Raw genomic sequence first — 24,594 nt, forward strand, 5'->3', positions numbered from 1 at the left:
AGGTGAGTGTAAATGACTGAGGCTTGGAAAGAAGGAATTCACTTGCTATGAATAAGAAGAATAATCGAATAACCTGAAGACTCCATTACTGAAGAATTGAGCAGCTTTGAATATTTGTGCAATAGACTCTTTAAGGAGGAAACTCCAAACTTGACTAGGACTCTCCTTAGAAATGAATTGCCATACTTCCCTTTCCAAACAGTTCCCGGTTTTCTTTGCTCACTTAAGCATAGCTGTCTTGTGTGTTGAATTATAGTTGCACTTAGTGGCCTGGTTCTAAATAAAATTATTTGGCTCTGCTGTCTCTGCTCTCTCTGCTTCCACTGTCTTGCAATATGAGACCCCGAGACACTGTTGCCACCACCAGATGGACTTTGGACTTCTCAGCCTCAGAAACTGTAAGTAATAAATTTCTTTTTTTTTATAAATAAAAAAATTAAATTATTTGACACAAGTAGTTTTTTTACATCCCAACCCTGTTGTAGTCGCTGTGAGAGAGAAGACTTTTACTGCCCTGAAGGAGGAACTCAGAGTCAAGAGAAGGTAAAACAAATAAGTTGAAGATGAAGCATGATAAACACTACAATACAGGAACTCCAGCATAACAGTGTCCAACATTTTTGAGTGTTTGCTATATTACTGCCACTATTGTAAGCTTTCAGAATTTATTAACACATATTTTTAGAAACAGTCAGGTGTCTGAAGGTTAAGGCATGTTTCCAGAGATATAGTGCACAGATTTAAATTCTGACTTTGCCATTTATAGTTGAGAATTCCTGGACAAGTTACTTAACCCATCTGTGCCTAAGTTTTCTCATCTGTAAAATGGGGGAAATAATCTTAGCTCATTAGAATGTTATGAGCATTAGGTGAGAAATATATACAATGTGTTTGGAACGGTGCTTGAAATAATGAGTTGACAATACTATACTCTATTATAGCATATTATTCTTGTTATTATAAAGTATTGAGTCATTCTCAGAACCTCATGAGCTAGTACTAATATTTTCTCCATCCTACGAATGGGGAATTAAAAGCATAGAGAGGCTAATTAACTTCACGTTCACCTAAAGAGTTTGTAAGCTTTGGAGAACATTTAAACTCTAGTAGTTTGTTTCTGGAATCCAGACTTGTACTATGTACTATGTATTGCTTTTTGTGAAGATAAGAGGGCAGAGGTGGGAGATGTATGCTACATTCAAGCCAGAGGAAATAGCACACAGAGAATTTCGTGATTTCAGAAAGCAAAGTGAACATCGAGATTGCAGAGTTGGGAATCTCTAGAAGGTGAAGCTAGAGAGAGTCAAGATTCACATACATTGGTTTGGAGGGTATGAAGGAGAGATTAGTTGGAGAAAAACATAAAGAAATGTTAATAATTGAAATCTTATAAATAAATTAGATAATGAGATCACCAAGGGAACATATAAAACTATGAAAAGTTAAAGTAGATTATAAGAACATGGGGAAAATAAACTCTTGGGGAAGAGTTGAAGAAAAGGAGGAACATTAATACAAGAGAGAAGAGGCAGAGTAAGAATGAAAGTACAAATTTAAAAAAAAAATGAAACAAAAGCAAAATCCAAAGCCAGAACTGCCCCTGAAAGCCATTTGAGTGTCACACCTACTGAGAATGGAATTATGGAAACAGAGGAAAAAGGCCTCAAGGAGGAGCAATGAACAGTGCCATGTGCCATAGAGAACTGAATAGCTTCCATTAGTAATTGGCAGAGCACTGATGAACTTGGACAGAATAGTATCAGTGGAATTCTAGGGGAGGAAGCACACAATAAAATGTCAAAGAAGAATGAGAGATGTGATGAATTGGATTTCATTACTTTTTCAAGAAATTGCCTGGCAGACACTGTTCAAAACCTTTTCAAGTATTTTCTTAATACTACAGCACCCCTAATAGATCAGTACTATTTTTAATCTCATTTTGCAACTGACTCTGAGATATTAACTAATTTGCCAAAAGACACATAGGTAGTAATAGGCTTAGTCTGGATTTCAATGTCGACTCCGGGTTTATGTTCTAATTCCCCGGAACACAGATCTCGCAACAGTACGTGGAAGATGGTACAACTCGGTTGGGAAAGAACATAATAGAAACTTCTACTATGTTTATTTTTACTCACTTTCTTATTTTTAAAATTTATCATTATATGCACATGTATATAATCTTACATTATTATACTATAATGGAGTGCATGCACATAACATAAATTCAAATACTAGCATTAGAGATTAAGCTGTAAATTATTTTAACTAATGTTTTGTAACATTAAAAACATTTGGAGACCCCTATTTCTGCATTTGTGCCTCTAGAGGAGTAAGTGAGAAAAAAAATCAAATATTAATCAAATGTATAATAGTGAGAAGTTAGAAAAAAAACTCATAAAACCTTCAAGGTATATCTTCTTATTTCTTTAAGGTATTTAGCTGTACATCTTATTTATTTTCTTCTCTACCTCCTCATGAGGTGGAGTGTGCCTTCTGCTTCATTCACAGGTAGCTCTTCTGGGGATATGGAGAAAGGAAACCTATCAGCAGTGACCAAATTTGTCCTCAGTCGGTCCCCCCAGCTCCAGGATGGTAGTCTACTGTACTTTTTTCCTCTACTTTTTATCAATACTTTTATTGTGGTTGGGAATCTATTGATCTTCTTTGCTGTAAGACTGGACACATGTCTCCACAATCGCATGTGTAATTTTACCATTATCTTTTCCTTTCTGGAGATCTGGTCTACCACAGCCACCCTTCCCAACATGCTCTCCATCCTCATCAGTACAAAGAAGGCCATCTCCATTAGCAGCTGCCTTTTGCTGATGTACGTCTTCCATTTACTTGGAAATTCAGAGGAGGTCTTGCTGATCACCATGGCCATTGACAGGCATATTGCCATCTGCTACCCTCTTCGCTATTAGATGATTGTGACCGCCATCTCTGTGCTCAGCTCTCTGCAGGCTCCTGCATCTTTGGTTTCATCATGCTGCTTCCTGAGATTGTGATGATTTCCACACTGCCCTTCTGTGGGTCCAGCCAGATTCATCAGATCTTTTGTGACTTTGTCCCTATGCTAAACCTGGCCTGTACAGACACTTCCATGATTCTGACTGAGGACGTGATCCATGCTGTGGCCATTATCATTACTGTCCTAATCATTGCCCTGTCCTATGGAAGAACTGTCACTGTGATATTGAGAATTCCCTCTGCTGAAGGTCAACAAAAGGCTTTTTCCACCTGTGCAGGCCATCTCATGGTCTTTCTGATACTCCTTGGTTGTATATCTCTCAAATGCTTGCATTTCAGTGCCACTTATCCACCAATTTTGGACACAGCCATTACACTAATGTTAACTGTCCTTGCCCATTCTTCAATCTCATCATTTATAGTCTGAGAAACAAAGACATGAAGAATACAGTTAAAAAACTCTTCTCCAAAAAGCATTGAACACATCTGGAGGATAATTCTGAGCCACAAATTCCCCTCCATTTTTTTGACGTTTCTCTAACAGATTAGAACATGAAATTACTCTGTACCTGGTTCTTCATCACATTGAAATTTCTGTCATCCTGATTATTTTCCCTATATCTAAAAAGCACATCTATACTCTTTGTGTCATCATTATAAAACTTGCTGTGCATATCATCAAGAACTTTATCACATGGATGAATAACTTCAGCTTTTTCTTCTGAAAAATGGTAGTTAAAAAAAATTGTTCACCATTCTAGAGTGTTAGAACTGCAGGAAGCTGTCCACGTGTTCTAAGGTATTATGTCTCCATTTGGGTAGAAGATCATAAAATTTATTTAATTACAGATCTTGGATTACCTAATTGGGTTTAGATATCTAGGAAGCAGATACCAAAAAAAAAAAAAAAATCCAAAATAAGATTTAATTCAATTATACATTTATTTTTAGTTATACAGTTAACTGTTCATTAGAATAATAAACATACATATTTAGTAAAGTTAGATTATTAATGTTGCCATATATGTTTACGAGAAAACCACAGAGTAGAATACCATCCACAGCAATACACACTGCGACACACAGGTATAAATTTTAGTTATTGTTGCCTTTCAAGGGCTAAACATCTTCACTTTATTTAACTATTTGTAGTCAAAAAGTCTTCTGTGAATCTAATGAATGGTTTCAGCAAAAATCCATATAGTTCATTTAACTTTTTGTCTAAATAACTCTAAAAACTTTTCTCTCATTTCCACATCTACTTTAATTGCCTTGCTTTAATTTTTTACTCTGATTTATGTATAATCATAATTATTTTATAAAATACAAGTAAGAAATTTAGCATGAAGATGGAAATTTTATCCCACGTTTAAATTTTCTTTTTTAGTATATCCAATAAAATGACCAAAGTCAAGGTTGTGTTAATTTCTTTAGAAACACTAAACCCTGAAAGAATAATAATGGCCTTCATTTTTAATTGAGTAAGCCAGGAGTGGTCAAGTTAATATGTGAATACAAGCATATAAAACATAAAACAAACTTTTCTGACATATATCACATTAATACCTAATTAATATATAAAAATAAATAAGCAAACAACAACGAAAACTTTAAGTCTTGAGAAACAGGGACTTCAATAGACAAAACTTAAATAATTTTGTAAAGCCGAAGTGCAGATGAAATAAAATTTAAGGAAATTCAATAAAGGCAAAAGTACGGGCTATATGGAAGATAATTTATTTTTTATTTTTTTGTCCTTTTTTTGTGACCATGCTCAGCCAGTGAGCAAACCGGCCATCCGTATATAGGATCCGAACCCGCGGCGGGAGCGCTGCTGCGCTCCCAGCGCTGCACTCTCCCAAGTGAGCCATGGGGCCGGCCCTAGAAGATAATTTAAAGTAATCTTTTCAGTAATAAAAGTGTTGAAAATTTCAAACTAGGAACAATTTGTTTTTGGGGGGAGGGTAATTAGTAGAAATCTGATACATCTACTTGACAAGGGTTGCCCTTCATGGCTTTATGGTGGCCTTCTCAGGAAATTGGTACTATTTTCCTGTGGGAAACCAGAATTCAAAACATTTATGGTAGCATTCCTAAGTTTCCAGCAGCATGAGTTGGAGAGAATAGACCAGGGGTTCAGAGGAATCCACAGGAAGACCGTGGAGTACAACTTTCACCTAGTGAATAACTGCAGGATTTGCCCTTAAGAGTATCTGCATACACAGTATGCAGTAATCCAACAAAGAAAGACAGAAGGAGAAAATTTATTTCTTCCCGTTTGTGACTAAAAGATGTTACAGGAGGCATTCAAAATAACTTTCATAATTCAACCAGAATAGTTGTCTTTCTACAAGAATTAGCAAACAGAAAATTCACCTAATGAAAAATACACAGTTTTTGAGGTTATATCGTTGCATATCTGCATGAATAGCACTAAAATTTACTTTGATATTAGGTATAACCTGACTAGTTTAATTCCCTAAACAAACCCCTGAAAAGGGGGACAGTAGCAATTTGTGTTTTCTCCTCTTAAATAAAATAAAATAAAATGAATGATCTTGTTATTAAAGATACAGTGATTACATAAAAGGCACTTTGAATTGTGTACAAATAAGGAATCCACCTTGTGTTTCTTGTACTGTCTTTACAAGTTACAGGAAATGTCAGAGGAATCATTAAAATATGATTATGTAAATTTATATTTAAATTTAAAATTAAATTTCTCATCGTCTTAGAGGAGAAGGGAGGAGTATAGGGACCCTGACCATAGAGGTCATCTTGGTTTTGCTGTCACTGTCCTTAAATCCTAATAATATCTGAAGATCCAGATTGAATTCCACCTCCTCTATGAGACAAAGTTGTTGTGAATAAGAACTTGAGTCTTTTCAAGAAAATTGTTCCACAAAAATATCATCTTTAGATGTACTAAAGTTTATATTTCAAAATAATTATTAGATATTTATCCTAATGCTTAAGACACTTCAGTAACAGATGCATCAGCAAAAAAATTCTACTCAAAACTAAAAAGTCTCAAAAATTATTTGCAATCTTAGTTGCCAAGAGCAAGTGACATTTCTTTCAATTATGTCAATAGAAAATGAAGTTTCTGAAACCGTTCTTTTGATGACTTAGTATAACACCTTTCACAAAAGTGAGCCATAAAATTCATATGCTCAATCAAGATATCACATGAATGAAGTATTATTATTTATTTATTATATAAAATTACTACTTCAAAATATTATTTTTGAAATTTATGTTTGCATTGTTACTCATGTATAAAAATTACTCTATAAAAAAAGACATATTTATAAGGCAGAGAGATGTGCTTTCTTTAAGCTTCATCCTCTCAGTATAGGATTAGAAGGAAAACCCAAGAGTAAAGTGCCCTTTAGAATCCCAATAATTTATAAAAATGAAGAAATCTACTATGAAAGAATTTTTAAAAGATTGTAAGACAAACCAAAAAGGGAAACCTAACGTAATTTTATTTGCAAAATATACTGTATTCCTAACAGAAAACTTTTTCAATTCAAAATTCTTAAAACGTGATACTTTCTGTATGACATAAAATTCTTGAAAATTTAATCTCCCTCAGGAGATTAGGGTCTACAGCTCTATTTGCAATCAATTGAAAAATAAATCATTTTGGAAATAAGAAGCCAATCAGGCTTTAATATCTATATACTTTGCTAATTTTGAAGGTACCCTTACCCTCTAAACCCCCTCCCCCAATATTGTGTACGTGTATGCGTCTGTGTAATTAGCATGTTCCATTTGGAGATTTTTGTGTATGTGTGCATGAGAACTATATATTGGAACCTTTGTTTTCAGGTATGTGATGCTACAGTTGGATAGAGGTAATGTAATTTTAAAAATTAGTATATTCTGTGAATAATAGCATTTAACCATAAATCATTCTAAGAAATAATCACAAAAATAACTTTAAATATTTTAAATTTAAATCTATAATGAAATTATGAGGACTTTTACTATATAAGATGTATTAGTGTGTGATAGTAAAGTTAGTGATTAAATAAAAAATAATTACAGAACATAAAAATGCAATGGGAGAAATAAAAAGTAACTACTCCAGAAAACCAAGCCAGGAATTAAAATTTTAGACTAGAAATAATATTATAAAATTCAGAAAAAAAAATTATGTCAGGATTGATGACATGAAAATTAAATTCTAGAAATGCAATGTTATCAAAACTACAGAAAGAAAGAGCATTACAGACTAAGGAACAAATAAAATTGCTACAACAGTTACAATAGAAGAAATTATTACCTTACAACAAAACAAGACAAAAACTAGCTATATTCTAACTAAAATAAAATAGCTTGTATTAGATCTAAGTTTTCACTGAATGTCATGAGAAAGCAAAATTTGTTCTCTTAAAAAAACTCCTTGGAGGTATTGGCCAGATATCAACACTGACTTAAGCTCCAAGAGCCACAGTATCTACAGACTTTTTGTTTGCTTGTTTTGAAGGTGTTCATATCCCCTCTGCTCCCTGCCCCAAGGCTGTGCGTGTGTAGAAGGGAAACATAAAGAGTTTCATAGTTGGCAAATACATTTCTCTTCAGGTATTTTTCACATATCCAGTTAAAATTTAGATGAAGGAAAAGTTTATCAAGGGGGAGCTCCACTGATGTCAGAGTCTGGGAGGCTCAGAAGCTAAACAGAGCAAAACACAAAGAATTAGGATACCGAGAGCGGGGAGCAACAATTGGAGTACTGTCCACCAAGGATGAAAGGATTTTGTAAACATACCAGGCTATCACTATGAACTCTGGAAAAGCTCATTTCTCTCAGTAAAATTGTAAAGAAATAGATTAACCTTTACAAATATAGAAGGCTATTTTACACTCAGCTACATCCATGGTGGTTAAGAGAATTTGCCTGGCTTGCCAGAAGCAAAAATCAATCCTTTTTAAGAAGAATAACATAGTCCATAGCCTTAGTTATTTCTATAATTTCTATAACTTTCCATAAATAGTTTTTGGCATTTGATTTAAAAATTACCAGGAAACAAAACCGTATGACCAAAAGTGAAAAGAAAAAGCAAATAATTGAAAGACTTACAAAACAGCCATGTATTGGAGTTATCAGACATGGACTTTAAATTGGAATCATTATGTGTTTTTTTTAAAAAAAAAAATGGATAATTTAAACAGAAAATTGAAGTCTAAAAGGGAATAAAATGAAACTTCCCAAAATTAAAAATACAATAATTAAAGCTAAAGACTGAATACATGCTTTTATCAGCATATTAGTCACAGATAAAATCAACAACAAAAAAATAGTTAATTAACTGGAAAATTGCTTAGCAGAAAAAAATTCCAGAAGCATGGAGGGTTTAAAAACATTAAGCACACACACACACAAACACACACACAAAGGAGAGGATATATAGAACATGTAAAAAGTTCCCATGAACAAGACACGGAAAGAGAGGGTAGAGCAGAAACAATATCTGAAGCAATAAGGCAAAACTTTTTCAAATTGACATCAAGCAACAGATTCAAGAAGCACTAAGATACCCAAACAGATTATAAAATGCATAAAATTTGTTAACACTGCTGAAGAATCACAGATAAAGAAAAAACTTGTAAAAGCTCTTGGGTGAAGGCATTTAGAATATATTTTCAAGCAAGCACATTGAGAGCTGAGTTTCAAACAGAAATAATGGAAGCCAGAAGGCATGACTTTTCAAAATGCTAAAAGAAAATCACTGGGAACATAGATTCCTATAACCACTAACAATATGCTTTAAAAATAAAGATCAGGTAGAAACATTTTCAGCCAGCAGAAATAGAGACTTGTTCAAGAAATCATCACATAAAGGACAGTTTTTTAGGCAGAAGGGAAATTATCCCAAAGAGCAAACAGAAATGTAGAAGACAAAAAAAGCAGCAAAAGAATAAGTATGTGGGTTATTTATGTAAATTCTAAATGGCAGTAATAATAATAATAGTATATGTGAGACAAAACATACAAGAAATTAACTTACAATCATATCTCAAAATGTGTGAAGGGGATAAAAATTGAGTTAAAATGATCCAAGATTTTTGCATAAAAAGTTGATGGGATTTGATAAAAAATGCTAATTGATAGTACTGTTTGATTAATCAATGAGTATGTTTTTAATATCAAAAGTAACTAGTAATTTTTTAAAAAAGAATATATAAGTAAAAATCTAATAGAAGGAAAACATAATATTAAAAATAAAAACACAAGTAGCCCCCCCAAAAGACATAAGACAAAAGATACATATAGTAGATAAGAATGTGAACTCTAGTTACTACATTTAAAGTAATTGAATTAATATTCCAAGTAAAAGACAAAGATTGGCTTGACTACAAAAAAAAATAAATCTCTTGCACTGCTCCAAGAGACACACTTTAAATTTATGAGCACAGAAATGTGGAAAGTAAAAGTTGAAAAAAGTTATACCATGCAAATATTAAATAAATTGATATAACTATACTAATATCAGAACAAAGTAAAATTAAAGCAAGTATTACTGGAGACCAAGAGGAACCTATAATAATTATACAAGTGTCAATTCACCAAAAAGACATAATTGTAAATTCATACGTTGCAAACAACATAGGCTTAAGTTTATAAGACAAAAATTAGTACTGCAGAATTAAAAAAAGCGATAGAAAAATCCACAATCATAAGGAAGGTCTGTAAAACAGGTTGACTGTACACAAGTGATAAAATAGAACACTGCATTTGTGTGGAGTTTACACAAGTAGATTCACACTGCAAAAGTTTATTGAGGCATATATTTAAGATTTGTACACATTTCACATGAAGTATATCTCATTAAAATATTTTTTCTTAAAAACAAAAATAATGTTTCTATTTGGGGAGGGGAAGTTGTCTTTTAAATTTTAGTTATCCAGCTAACTCTATCTTTTTATTCATGGTTTTATATCTTTATCATAACTTGGAAACTTCTTTAACTCATTTTTTATAAATATATTCTGAAATTTTTGTCTAATTATGTTTTTTCTCTTTATTTTTAATTTTTAAGTGATAGTTGGATATGATGAGAGGAAAAGGTCTAACATTGTTTTGTTTTTGATGGATACCTAATTATGCTAGAATCTGATACTAAATGAATCATCTTTCTTAATGATAAAATACCATATTTTCCCTATAATATAACTTCCATTCTTTCTCTACTTGTTTCTGGACTATATCTCTGATCCTCTCTCTCTCTCTCTCTCTCTCTCTCTCTCTCTCTCTCTCTCTCTCTCTCTCTCTCTCTCTCTCTCTCTCTCTCATCTATTCATATCATTATATGTATTCATGTCCTTATACTTATTACTGATTGGATAATTACAGCAGTATGATATGTTTAAATATCTAGATTTCCCTCAGAAGTCTTCATTTTATACATTTCCAAGGCTATTCTCAGACATTTTCTCTTTAAATAACTTCTAAATCATTTTGTGTAGTGTATTAGTCCGTTTTGTGTTGCTATAACAGAGATACCTGAGACTGGGTAATTTATAAGAACAAAAGTTTATTTGGCTTATGATTCTTGGACACCTGCATTTGGCACGGGCCTCAGGCTGCTTCTACTCATGGTGGAAAGCAGCAGGCAGCCAGCGGGTACAAGCACATCACATGGTGAGAGGAAGCAAGAGAGAGGAAGAGGAGGTGCCAGGGTCCTATAAACAACCAGCTCTTGTGGGAACTAATAGAGCAAGAACTCACTCATTACTCCCCCCACCTAGGGAGAGCATGATTCCATTCATAAGGGATCTGCCCCCATGACTCAATCAGTTTCCAACACTGCCACATTGAGGATCAAATTTCCACATGAGTTTTGGAGGGGGCAACACATCCAAACTCCATCATATAGTTACTCATCCTCCCACAAACAAACTTCACTGTTTGCTTTTGAGTGGTAACATATTTATTACATTAAAACAAATAGTGTTTCATGATAATAGGTCTTCCCATACATATAAGAAGTTAATTTTTGATGGTAATGTGATCATAAAGTTGCTGGAACTATTTCCTCATGGCAGAGAAGTGAAAAAAAAAAATCATATGAGGTTAAGAAGAGAATAGGTGAAAAGAAGTGATATATGAGAAGCAAAGATCAACCCTAGATATATGTTGTGGTGAAAAATGGGAAATACCAAGAGTTCAGCAGAATCAGTAGAAATAATTTGAAGAGCCTGTGCATGTTGTTGGGAGAGAGAATTTGACATTTTTCCATGTTATTTAGAACTAACATGATTTTCCAACTGACAAAAGTTTAATGTAAATCATTCTATGTTCTATTCATTAATGTATTCAGAATATTCATTTTGTTAATAACTCACCTTTAATATTGTCCCACTTCTTTTTTCTGTAAGGAAAGGGTCCTATCACAGCTGGTTTTTTGTGTGGCACCCTCCCAACCCCACATCTAGGTGGCAGAATCTCTAAGTGTTCTTGGAACACCAATTCTCCTTTGATGGGGAGATCTAATAGAATCAAGTACAGAGGGTAATCCTCAGCTGATGGACTCCACAAGGGAAGAGACTGTCTACCTATTATCAGGGGATAAAACCTCAGTGAGCTTACCTTCCCTTCAAAATTTTCTTAAGATGGTTATAACAACCCTTCTAGAGAGGTTGAAAAATCGTTTAGGAAGGCAGAGACCCAAGGAAAGGAAGAGCCCTACTGTATTCGACACAGGTGAGTTTAGGGTCCCTGAAGTCTCAGGAGAAAGTATTCATTTCCTATGCTTGGGATAAAATGCTAATTATCTGAATGCTAAAGATTCAAGGGGTGAAGACTTGGAGAGATCTGAATTTTGGTATTGGACTAGGGTTTATGGGGAAGTTCCATCTTTGGAGCTCTGGGCTCTATAAATTACATTGGAAATAAAAGCTGGTTATTCAGGCCTTACTGAACTTGGTAGATGTGAATGTTTTATATTTTCCCTTCTTATGTGTCTTACTTCTGAATTTTTCTGATTTTAAAGCCTGGGAGTTATTCATAGTTATATTCAGGTGAAGAAGAGTAAGAGGTCATTCCAGGAAAGGGGCCATCATTCCTGAAGGCAGTGATCCAGGATATACCATGATGAACTTTGCGCATTGCCATAGTACAGCATGAAAGAGTGGCAGATGGGGAATATTTAATATGTGGATCCAAAGTTCAGGAAATACACCTGTGCTAGAGATTTGGAAAAAATGGAAAACTACGGGAGAGTATATGTTCATCAACAATGTGGATGGACATGCTTTCAGGGCCCACAGTAGGAACTTGGAGTACATACCTATCTACAGAATGGGCAAAGAAGATGAATCCCTAACACATAAAATAATGAAACAGTGATACAAAATAACAAAACACCTGAGAAGAAGATTCCACATATGAAGAAAGCAAACCTGGAGAGGGTGGTTTTATGAGACTCAAGGGAGAAAACCTTACAGAAGTGGTAATCAGTAGTTTCCAAGGCTAAAGTGTAATTATATAAAGACTTTTCCATTTCTTTTGCAATTATTATGTTATTGAGATATAGGATGGAATAGTTTCAATATGGTAGAGAAAGAAGTCACACAACAAATGGTTGAGGAGTGAGCCAGATCTAAAGGAGATATTGCGAATATTCTTCTTTCAGAAAGGTAGTCTATGAAGGAAATAACAAAGATATTGATCATAAGTACTAGGCACTTTAATATATGCATTTAATTCTAAGAACTCAGATAGTACACATGCTTTTTAAATATAAAGGAAGATGCTGAGATTCAGAGAGATTATGAAACTTGCCCATTATCATCCAAGCAATAAGTGACAGAACAAGAATTCAGGCTTCATATGTTTGATTTGAACTCACACTATTTACTAATCATTATGATACAATGTCGCTCAAATAAAAGCCAAATTTGAGGTATAGGCTAGTTATAGCTTAGTTTGAATCAAAATGTCAAAACGTAATATGCCAACAATCAAATTTTTTATTTACATTTACACAGTATTTATTTCCTTTTCTGTTGGACATGCCCTCTCACTCTCTCACTCATTCACAAGTTGCTCTGCTGTGGGCATAGAGAGTGGAAACCTACCAAGAGTGACTGAACTTATCTACTGGGTTCTACCAGCTCCAGGAAGGTGGCCTTCTGTACTTTTTTCCTTTACTTTTCATCTACACCTTTATTGTGATCAGGAGAACCTGATGACCTTCTGTACTATAAGGCTGGACACTTGTCTCCACAAACCCACATATAATTTCATATCTATCTTCTCATTTCTTGAGATGTAGGACACTAAGCCACCATCTCTAAGATGCTCTCCAGTCTGATCAATGAGCAAAGAACCATCTCTTTGATTGGCTGCCTCTTGCAGATGTACTTCTTTCATTCACTTGGAAACATTGAGGGGGACTTGAAGACTGTCATGGCTATTGACCAGTGTGTTGCCATCTGCAACCCACTTCACTACCCAATCATCATGACCCCTCCGACTATGTGCCCAGCTCTCTGCAGGCTCTTGTATCTTTGGTTTCCTCATCCTTCTACCTGAGATTGTGTGGATTTCTACCCTGCCTTTCTGTGGTCCCAACCAACTCCATCAGATCTTCTGTGATTTCACCTCTTTAATGAATTTAGCTTGTACAGATGCCTCCATGATCCTGGAACAAGACGTGATTCATGCTCTTTGCATTTTAATAACAGGTCTGAATTTTTCTCTTTTTTACATCAGAATTATCATTGTTATCTTGGGCTTCCCTTTGGTTGAGGTCCACAAAAAGGCCTTTTTCTCCTGTGCTGCCCACATCACTGTCTTTGTCTTCCTGCTGTTTTTTGGCAGTGTGGCTCTCATGTATTTTAAATTCACTGCTACTTATACACCGTTTTGGATACCACCATTACTATGACATTCTCTGCATTTTCTCCCTTTTTTAATCCCATTATTTATATAGCCTGAGAAATAAGGATATGAAAGATGCAATAAAAAAGCTCATTTGCTATCAAAAGGTGTTTAATATATCTGGTAGGTAATTTAGGCTGCAATTCTCTATAGAAATGGAACTCTTTCCCAAAATATTTAATTCCAAACACACTAGAATGTAAAGGATTTTGCAGTTAGTCCAACTTTCTTACCCAATGAACTGATGAATAGATAGTAATGAAAGGATTTACAGGAAAAAAAAAAAGCAAAAATAATTTCACTCCTTACTTGCTAGGGCCAGTGAAATGTTTTCTATTTCTCTAATTCATTTGTTTCTTTTTAATTTATTCTTAACTTCAAAATGATTAATTGTATAAATATCAATAATAGTTATAATTATTACCTTTACTATTCAATTTCCTTCCCATCTTTGATATCTAACTTATCTTTACAATAATCTTAGTGTCCTCACAAAGCCCAGGTAGTGTTTTGAGAGTACATGTTAAATTTCCTTCATACCATGGTGATTTGTCTAAGGCCTTTTAGTAAATTACTTGACACTAACAATAAGCAAGATTCCCAGCACCTGGACCACAGAATTTAACGTCCTTAAATATAAAACGATTTTAAAGCCTTTAACATGCAGTTGCATCTTCATTACCATATGATCCCACAATAGCTAGAATGAGATCAGTACTTTGGAAGATGTGTGAAGAATTATTTTATATTAAGTAGCCATACACTTATATGTTTATTAATGTATTAGACCAAGATAAAGTAGATAAACATGTAGAAATGCTTTAATTTTTTTTTTTCACTCACAGGTATAAATAGCCTTTCTAATAGACCAAAATAAGTCATGCTATTATCTTTGTACCCTATAGGTGTAATTCATATGAAGGTTCATCTAGAGATATCTCTCAAACAGGATCCGAAATTACAATTAAAGAAATGCAAGCCCTACAAGAGTCCCTAAGTTTGCCTAATTTTACGGGAGCACTCCAGCTATTTTCCAGATTATGAAGCACCCAAAACTTCATTATTTTTTATCTAACATGAAGTACCTTTAGTCTTGACCACAGGAGAGATGAGTTTTTCATTAAAAATTCAGAAAACATGAGATACTTCTTATCACCACTCCTCAGATAAAGGAAAATAGTTAATTTCTCCTCCATGCCTCAGATAATTTTTTTTTTTTTTTTTTTAAAGATGACCGGTAAGGGGATCTTAACCCTTGACTTGGTGTTGTCAGCACCACGCTCAGCCAGTGAGCGAACCGGCCATCTGTATATGGGATCCGAACCCGGGGCCTTGGTGTTATCAGCACCGCACTCTCCCGAGTGAGCCACGGGCCGGCCCAATTTTTTTTTTTTTTTTGAGTCGTACCCTATGACACAGAGAACAGAGGTAAAGTAATAGTACTAACCTTGGAACCATTGTTCTGCCAAAAAGACTCTTCCAATAACAGAGACCAGGACAGTAAAGTAAAACAGAGGTGGCAGGATACCTGTCCTCTCTAAAACACAGTATACTCACTTGTAAAATTGGTATAATCATAGTTCTTACCAAGATTACGTGAATTCATATCCATACATCTCACCATATACTAAAAGCAACTCAAAATGGATTAAAGAATTAAATGTACACCCTGAAACAATAAAACTTCTTAAAGAAAACATAGGAGAAACACTTCAGGAAGTAGGACTGGACACAGACTTCATGAATACGACCCCATAAGCACGGGCAACCAAAGGAAAAATAAGCAAATGGGATTATATCCAACTAAAAAACTTCTGCACAGCAAAAGAAACAATCAAAAAAGTGAAAAGACAACCAACAGAGTGGGAGAAAATATTTGCAAAATATACATCTGACAAAGGACTAATATCCAGAATATACAAGGAACTGAAACAACTTTACAACAAAAAAACAAGTAACCCAATTAAAAAATGGACAAAGAGCTAAATGGGCATTTCTCAAAGGAAGATATACGAATGGCCAACAGACACATGAAAAAATACTCAACATCACTCAGCATTCGGGAAATGCAAATCAAAATCACATTGAGATACCATCTCACCCCAGTTAGGGGGCTAATATCCCAAAGACTGTGAATGACAAATACTTGTGCAGTTGAGGAGAAAAAGGAACTCTCATACACTGTTGGTGGGACTGCAAAATGGTGCAGCCTCTATGCAAAATGGTATGGAGGTTCCTCAAACAATTGCAGATAGATCTACCATACAACCCAGCTATCCCACTGCTGGGAATATACCCAGAGGAATGGAAATTATCAAGTCAAAGGTATACCTGTTCTCCAATGTTCACTGCAGCACTATTTACAATATCTAAGAGTTGGAACCAGCCCAAATGTCCATCATCAGAGGAGTGGAAATGGAAAATGTGGTACATCTACACAATGGAATACTACTCTGCTATAAAAAAAAGAATGAAATACTGCCATTTGCAACAACATGGATGGACCTAGAGAGAATTATATGAAGGCACAGAAAGAGAAATATCACATGTTCTCACTTATTTGTGGGAGCTAAAAATAAATAAATACAAAAATAGACTGGGGGGGAGGGAAGAAGACACACCAATCACAATTCATTGAAGTTGATATGACAAGCTAACAGATATGATATTGCTGGGAGGGAGGGGGGAGAGAGGGGATGGACAGAGGTTTTGGTAATGGGCTACAATAATCAACCACATTGTATACTGACAAAATAAAATAAAATTTTTTAAAAATTACATGAATTCACACAGTTAATATAGTCCCTGGCCCATAGTAAGTGCTCATTAAATTTTGTTATTTGTTATTGAAGTCATCTGTATATAACAATCTACTTTTCCTAGTTTCTTTTGAGTTAAAAAAAAAGTTTTCTTAATGTATTTGTAACCACTGGCTTTTGATCTTTGTTTCTCTTTATCCATATCATGCCAAGGCTGCCAGAATTTCCTGGTTAATACATTGCATTTCTATATACATAATATTAATGGCTACCATTTCTTCTTAAAGTCCCACAATTCACAGAAATTCACCCATTTCTCCTTCCCCTCAAAATACACATGTGAAGAGAACTAAGAAGTATGGGAAGGGTTCTTCTTTTCCTGAACATAATTGTGTGTGTTTGCTTTTAATAACGGACATTCTTAATTAAAAGTGAACAAATACAACATTTTAGGAGCTTGATTTTGTGAATTTGATATAATAAATTTCTCAGTAGTGTTAAAAGGGCAATAGGGAGAGGAGAGCTGGGGGAAATCCAGTGCACCTGGTCCCTAAAATGAAGGGCAAGATCTGACTGTCAAATCCTGATTTCATAAGACAGTGTCCCTGTAGAGGTGTCATGTTCTCTACTGGCATCAGGTTCCCTAGAGTCATGGAGGCTTCCCGCTTTTCATTTTTCTGATCCTTATCTACACAAGAGTGCTCTTTGGTAGCCGGACAGAGCTAGGATTGAATCTTCATTTCATGACTTCCTAACCGAGATGTTAGCAAGTTGTGTTTGTTTAGAATTAGTCTATCCTTAGGGAAGCCTTCTTTGTATTCATGAGGGAGAACTAATTGCTCTCTTCATGCACTTTGTTCTTGTATCCATTAGGGAGCTTATCGTCTTATAATATATTGCTTTGTACCCATTCCTATATTGTATGTTAGTGAATTTTTTAAAGGCAAGGAATTGTATCATACTAATCTTTTCATTCTCAGAAGTTTTAGTAAATAAATGAAAGACAGTGGAGACAGTCTTGACGGGAGCAGTGTACAACACTAACTGACTAACTCCGTGACAGGAGCAGCGTACAACTAATTTGCTTTAGCCTTTGGGAGACTTCCCTGCCTGCCGTGTCTCTTCCTGGAAAGGTTCCTGACTTCTATGCACAAAGAAAGAAAAACAAGGGAAAATCAACATTATTAGCTAAAATATTGGCCCCAAACTACAGTATAGAACTAGTAGGTGGAACATGTGGAAGGCCAGTTGTTTTTCCTAAATCAGGCTGAATGGCCTAGAAACAAGCAGGATGTAAGCCCAGCTCTCTCCTTTCGTTGTTCCATCGATCTCCTCCCCTCTACTGTGTCGGTATCCATCAGATCAGACTCTTGAATTTTCAGCATTTTTTTAATGTGAATATTCATGAAATACAAAGCTAATTGTCACCCCTTGTGCCCGAGATGTGAGAGCCAGATTCATAGTGGGGGCATGCCCATTACCAGAAATTACTTTTGTACCCCGTGTCCCCACCCAATTATCCCCAAACCTCCCTTCCCCTCCCCCACTCCACTTTGTAGCCCAGGAATGTTCCCTTCCTCTGTAAGACCACCACACTACTACAGTCTTTCTTTCCTTCCTTCCTTTCTCTCTGAGCTCCCACATATGAGTGAGCACATGTGGTACTAACCAAAATTCTTTTAAATGTCTCCTGTGACAGAATTTGTCCCTGGACTAAGGAAGAATTAATTACCATGCAGAAGAAGGGACTGAGACTTAAGATGGTAATCTAGCAGCAATATTAATGAATTAGGGGGGTGGAGGTGTTTGTGCAGAATACCAGCAGTTTTACACAAGGCAAAAAAATGATCTAAGAATTCTCAGCAGCAAATGATACCATCACCTTTTTCAAGTCAGGTCTGAATATCAGCATTTGGACTTGCTCAGATCAAACCTGGCCTGAAAATTCTTGGAGACAGCCAATAATTCCAATTTTTGAAAGCATCTTTTCATTTTTTTCTTAATTTTATAAACAATTTTCCTTCCTCTTACTCTAATAGAAGATAGAACTAAATCAAAACAGATATTCTTTTTATCGCATAAAATGTAAGAGGTACAAAAGTAATTTCTGTTAATGGGTATGCCCCCAGTATGAACCTGGCCCTCACATCATGGGCACGAGGGGTAACAATTATCTTTGTATCTCATGAATATTCTTAATACACAACAACAACAACAACAAAAGCAGATGCCTAAAAAAAATGTAAAAGGAAATTCAGGAGCTTGGAGGACAAGAAGGAACCCTGCTATGCTGGAATTTTGTCATTCTGAGAATAATAACATCTACTACAATGCTAACGTATGAAAAAGAGTCAGATTAAGAAGAAAATAGGTGTTGCATTGATCTCTGTATGGTTCCATTTTACAGACTAAAGTATTGAGGTTTCCCAGAATACCAAATATATTTATTTTTAAATATAAGAATTTAAATACATTCCTAAAGCTAAAAGGAAAACATTTGTAAGTTACCTTGGATTTTATTTATCCACCCTACTATGGCTCTTTTTTTATAGCATTTTTCGTTGCTTATATCTAGATGATAGTACAATTCTCAGAAATACAGAAGCTCAACTGGGTTAGAAAAATTTTACTTAACACTGTCCTACTAAAAAGAAATGTTTCTTTTAAAAACAGAAATACTTTATTCTATAAGCAGAACAAAATGAAATGATAAAGATATCCAAAACACACAAAAAATAAAGCACAGAGACATCAGCAATGATTAGTTGCATACAAAATAAGCCCAGTAGTCTCCACTCTTCCAACTCTATTAACCCCCTACACGTCCCAAGCTTGTGAATTTTTTAGGTCCTGCAATAAATGTAATACACACACACACACACACACACACACAAACACACCATCTTCTCACGCTCCACAATTGCCTGTCCCCTTCATCTCCCAATATTTCCCACCACAGCAATATTTTCTACGATCCACAAGGAACTAGTGGATTATCAGTTGCCAAAGTAGGAATTGGTGAAGCCAACATAGTCGTAGCCAGCAGGATGGCTTCGACCCCGTGGGTCCATATACTGTTGCATATGTATGGTACAGAATGACACTTGTTCTGGGGTTAGGGCCTGAAAAGTATAAAAAAGAGAAAGATAGTTATAGGGATTCAGAATAGCTGGTTTCTTGGCGCTTTCCTTATGACCTAAACTCAGGAATTGGAGAACCTTTGGAAGGAAAAGCAAGTTCTGTTCCTATCACACCCTTTTCTCATAAAGTTGATTTCTAATAAATAAGATCAACTCAACTTTTCAACTCAGCTCTTTTTGAGAAAAAAGAGCTTGCTTACTATTTGACTTATTAAACAGAAAGGATAAGAAACAGCCTTAAAAACTGAGTTGCAGGTTTTGGATTGACTGATCAATAGATCACAGGTTTTTGAGCAGGGTCAAGAAAAAATGACATGGTAGCATCTTGCACAAGAAGAGATCTAAGAAAATAAATGAGTAGGTGTGTGGGGATTTCAAAGTAGGAAACCAGGCCTGAGATGACCAAAATCCAGATTCTGGTGGAAGCACAGCAGTGGAAGCAACTGGAATCTAACCTGCTTCATATCCTCTTTGGTAATGTAGGCTTTGCCTTCTGCCAGGGATTGGAAAGCATTCTCTATCGCATCGCTGGACTTGATGTTCTCTGACTCCTTGTCAATCAGGAATGAGGTATATTCCTCCAGTGAGACATAGCCCTTCCTGTGGGAGAAATGGATCAGGAGCTGTGCCTCTCCAGACAGAGAAGAAAGAAGGCACTTTCTCATCTGACTCAGTGTCTTGGAGACAGAGAGAAGCTAGGTTCTCTAAGTGTCTCTTCCAACTGAGCTCTCTGAGATTATGGGCTGTGCTCTCCATGTTGACCCCCTCCTCATCCTCTTATAGCCAAATAAGCACTGTTTCCTGAACTCCAGACTCTGTTTCCATAGATGTCATTCAGCCTGACTCTTTCCTGAATTTGGGAATTTCCCATCAGCACCAGTCCCCAACTACCTCAAATGATGTCTGGTCTCCTTTGAGCCTCGGTATGAGAAAGAATTAGTCCATAACAGTAACTTGATCCCTCTATGATTCTGTCACATCCCCACAAACACACAACCCCACCCCCATTTGTTGGCCTATAAATCATCCACAGCTTCTTAAGAACTCACACACGTGAAGGTATTCTTCTCTCAAGTCCCACCCTTGGAACCAGCTGAAATTCATACATCAAACATAAACAATGATTTGGGCAAATTGCAGAGCTAGAGCTGAATTGCAGTCAGTGCAATTTACTTCTAAGCTTATATTGAAAAGGCACCAAGAACTGCCCAATTTATTTATGGTTGTCTGTATCTTCCTATTCGCAGATGGATGAGTTAATTTCATGTTTTATTGATCATTTTACTCTCTCTGTGCTTCTCCCTCCCAGACCCAATCCCTGTCATGGACCGCCCCTCAGTTTTCCTCCTACCTCCCTGGATCCACAGCATCCAGGAACTTCTCAAACTTGGGCTCAGGTTCACCCTCCTCCACCATTGGCAAGTAGTAATTGAGTCCTCTCAGGCAGGAACGGAACTCTCGATGAGTCAAACGCCCTGTCAGATTCTCATCAAAGTGTCTAAAGAATAAAAATATATTATTACTATCAATAGAGAACCAGATTAGGACAGAAAGGAACAGCTCTTGTTGCATCAGCTGGAACTGTATTAACATGTCATAAGGATGTCAGAGAACTGAGGAGGGAGCGTGTCTGTGTCTCTGTACTTTTTTTTAACCTAATGGATGGTGGGATGTGGGAGTAAGAAGCATAAAACATTGAGCATAAAAAAAAATGTACTTTTTAAAGTCCAAGAACCTCACAGACATTATATTAAGAGCCATAACTGAAGCTAATTAACAGATCCCGATCTTCATTTAAGTTTCCACCAAGTTGCATGGTGGGAGAAGAATATTAATTATTTGTAAACTCATTCTGAATGGTCTGGAAAACAAAGAACCAATCGACTGTGAAGTCATACTCACTTATAGGTTGTGCTAAACTCCTTTAGTGTCTCTTCACTCACACCTATGCTGTCCCTGTAAGGAAAACCATGTGTTAACCCATGAAATAAAACATAGAACAGCAGAAGACATGCCACATGAAAGAAAGGGGTATTTAATGGACAATATGCCATTTGAGCCATGTAGTTGAGGGGTTGGTCAACTATGGCCCGTGAGCCAAATCCAGCCCACCACCTGTTTTTGTACAGCCCATGAGACAAGAATGGCCTTTACATTTTTATATAGTTGAAAATAATAAAAAAGAATATTTAGTAAAACATAAAATTATATGAAATTCAAATGTTAGTGTTCATAAATAAAGTTTTATTGGAACACGGCCACACTCACTCACTCACAAATTATTTATGGCTATTTTTTTCACGACAGCAGCAGAGTTGAAGAGTTACAACAGAAACTGTATGGTTCATAAAGTCTAAATTATTTATCAACAGGCTCTTTACAAAAAAAGATTGCCAATCCCTGATGTGGGCAAAAATGCTGCCAAAAATCTATTGAGTCCTAAAGCTTCTGTAATATAATTTATATAGGGGGAAAATATGAGTTTCTGTTTTTCTGCTCCATTAGGCCACACTTTGAATATTTCTTCCATTCTAGACATTATATTTTACATGGAATTTTACAAAATTTGTTTTGTTAAATTATTTTTTTTTTAATTTTAAAATGGAATTTTACTTTCTAAAGAGATCATGTAAGATAGAGAAAAGACTCTGAGAATTAGAGGCAGGAATCAGTTGTTATCTAGACAAGTGTTAAACAGACACGGGGAGATGAGGGTGTTTCTCTTATTTCATGACAGACTCCAGTATAAAAAGAAATACTCATTCTGAAGAGCAGTAAAGAGAGAATATTGGTTCTGGAGAAGGTATGTGTGTGTTATATCTGAAGCAGATCTTTTATCTAGTACCTTAAACAATAGCCCTTAGTTAAATTTCTAATACAAAATACCACCTGCACCCCTCCCTGCTCTGGCCATAGGTCCTGCATACTTGGCTTGGATCTGTTGTTCCAGGTTGTGTTGCATCCTCAGCCCGAGCTGGTAGAGCTGGTCCCACTGCTGGGCCAGTCCAATGGTGCTGTATTTGATGTCAAGGATCAGAGCCTCCTCCAACTTTTCCCCCAGGTCCTCGATCTTAGTCAGCTGACGCTTCTTCACCTGGATCTCCTTCTGCTTCCTCTGGAAAAGACAGAGGAAATAAAGAGGCAATCACACAAGGCCAACCAGCTTTAAACCTAGAGGTGAGAGAGAAGATAAGAGGCTTGTGAGTTTGGGTTTCTCTTCATTACTATTTTTCAATTATGTTCAGGGATCTTGTTGTCCTCCATGAAAAAATAAGCTACTCAAGGAAACCACTTTATTCTGTAGTCTTCATTTATAAAATAGCGGGAAGTTTAGGTGAGATGACTCCTGTCATTCTGGTCTTCTGTTATATATAAATCTGAGAGTCAGTAGTTATATACTGCGGATAAAGAAGGGTGCGATTTCTAGGACCTGTGCATCATCAGCTCCTGGTGATCTGCACTGTGAATTATCTGCACCACTGACGGTGCCTGCACTCATAGACTCACTTAAGCTCCCCAGTGTTCACTCCTGGGCCTCCTTCATCAGCTGGGGCAGATGTGTATGGGCTGCTCCTGTCATCCACACACACTGTATACCAAATTTCTGCATCTTGCCCATGCTTTCTTGCTGAGAGGATATTGTTTCCAAGAAGGGGAGGGGTAAACTCGTTCTGATGGTGGGGGAAGCATTAAAATTTTGTAGATATTATGAGGTTTGTGGCCCTCCAAAGATCAACTCTACTTGACATCTTACTCTTTAGTATTTAATTTCTCTTATCAGGGAGAAATTAAATTAAATTAGTTATTTATTTGGAGGGGAGGGTTAATAATGAAAACAAGGTTGAGAAACACTGTTCTAGTCCATTGCTTCACTCAGTTGTCAAGAGAGGATCTAGAGTCAGTTGCATCACCATACCACATCACATCAAATAATAACAGAAGTTTCCTAGATTGGCAGCTAGAAGTTGTACCTTAATCATTACAGTAACTGTAATGGAGGTATAATAATCCCACTATACAGATGCAGATATTGAAGTTCAGAGATTTAAGCAAACTGAGGTCCATATCCATGAAGTGTTGGCCTATGGTTAGAGTACAAATTGATGGCAGGGTAGAGACTACTGTCTTAATTCTCTGACGATGGGTGACACTTACCTAAAAGTATCACCAGGATTGTCTTAAGTGGTTTTGCTTGCATTCTTTATAATCCTGACAATATCCTCAGCTACTGAACAAATGTTACTTACTTTATTTGCTTCCAACTGGGATTCCAGAGTTCCTGTTTCTTTGAGCAAAGATCTAGTTAAGAACCAAAAGGAAACATTATTCACAATATCAGAGGTCAATATTTCACACAGACATATCAACTCAAAGCCACCCTTCTCTGCTTCTCCATCTCCCATGTTGTATGGCCTCTATTAAATGAAGTTTTACAAACCAAATTTTCACAACCAAACCCTTCTGTCCATTGGCAGCCTTGCTAGATTGATGAGAAGGGAAGGCCTGCCTAGAAGAAGGTCCCCACGTATCCCTCCCAGTTCTTATTCTGAAACATACATTTAGGTAAGATTCCACCTAGTGGTATATAGGGGCAGAATGAAATATAAGGAGTTTCTCCTTTTCACCTCACATTTTTATTTAGGCACCATCAAATTGTGATAGGATAAAGATGCCTCAGTACTAAAGCCTTCTTAACTAATCCTTCCAGAATATTATAAGAAAATAAGTATGATAGCATAAAATACTGACCCATCCAGAAAATAAGCCCTGGACGTGGAGGTCCGGAACAGGAATCAGATGAAAGAAAAGGAAAATCATATATTAATAT

The 24,594-nt window shown here is 35.9% G+C and overlaps 1 protein-coding gene and 2 pseudogenes across 3 annotated transcripts in view; 2 read left to right on the top strand and 1 right to left on the bottom strand.

Moving 5' to 3' along the window:
* The first annotated feature begins 2,477 nt into the window (after window positions 1-2,477).
* LOC134385205 (olfactory receptor 6K3-like) lies at window positions 2,478-3,470 on the top strand (annotated as a pseudogene).
* Window positions 3,471-11,595: 8,125 nt separating this feature from the next.
* Window positions 11,596-13,998, top strand: LOC134384327 (olfactory receptor 6K3-like; annotated as a pseudogene).
* A 5,624-nt stretch (window positions 13,999-19,622) lies between these two features.
* The window catches only part of SPTA1 (spectrin alpha, erythrocytic 1), a 61,991-nt gene continuing 57,019 nt past the window's right edge, over window positions 19,623-24,594 (bottom strand). For all 3 annotated transcript variants that reach the window (XM_063103900.1, XM_063103903.1, XM_063103902.1), the window contains exons 46-52: window positions 24,516-24,533; window positions 24,014-24,065; window positions 22,694-22,881; window positions 21,669-21,722; window positions 21,118-21,264; window positions 20,222-20,366; window positions 19,623-19,748 (exon numbers count right to left, since the gene is read on the bottom strand). In XM_063103900.1, the coding sequence (XP_062959970.1) occupies window positions 19,623-19,748; window positions 20,222-20,366; window positions 21,118-21,264; window positions 21,669-21,722; window positions 22,694-22,881; window positions 24,014-24,065; window positions 24,516-24,533 (730 nt within the window). The remainder of the gene's footprint in view (window positions 19,749-20,221; window positions 20,367-21,117; window positions 21,265-21,668; window positions 21,723-22,693; window positions 22,882-24,013; window positions 24,066-24,515; window positions 24,534-24,594) is intronic.

The sequence above is a fragment of the Cynocephalus volans genome, chromosome 8 (assembly GCF_027409185.1).
Source record: "Cynocephalus volans isolate mCynVol1 chromosome 8, mCynVol1.pri, whole genome shotgun sequence".
NCBI classification, from domain to species: Eukaryota; Metazoa; Chordata; class Mammalia; order Dermoptera; family Cynocephalidae; genus Cynocephalus; species Cynocephalus volans.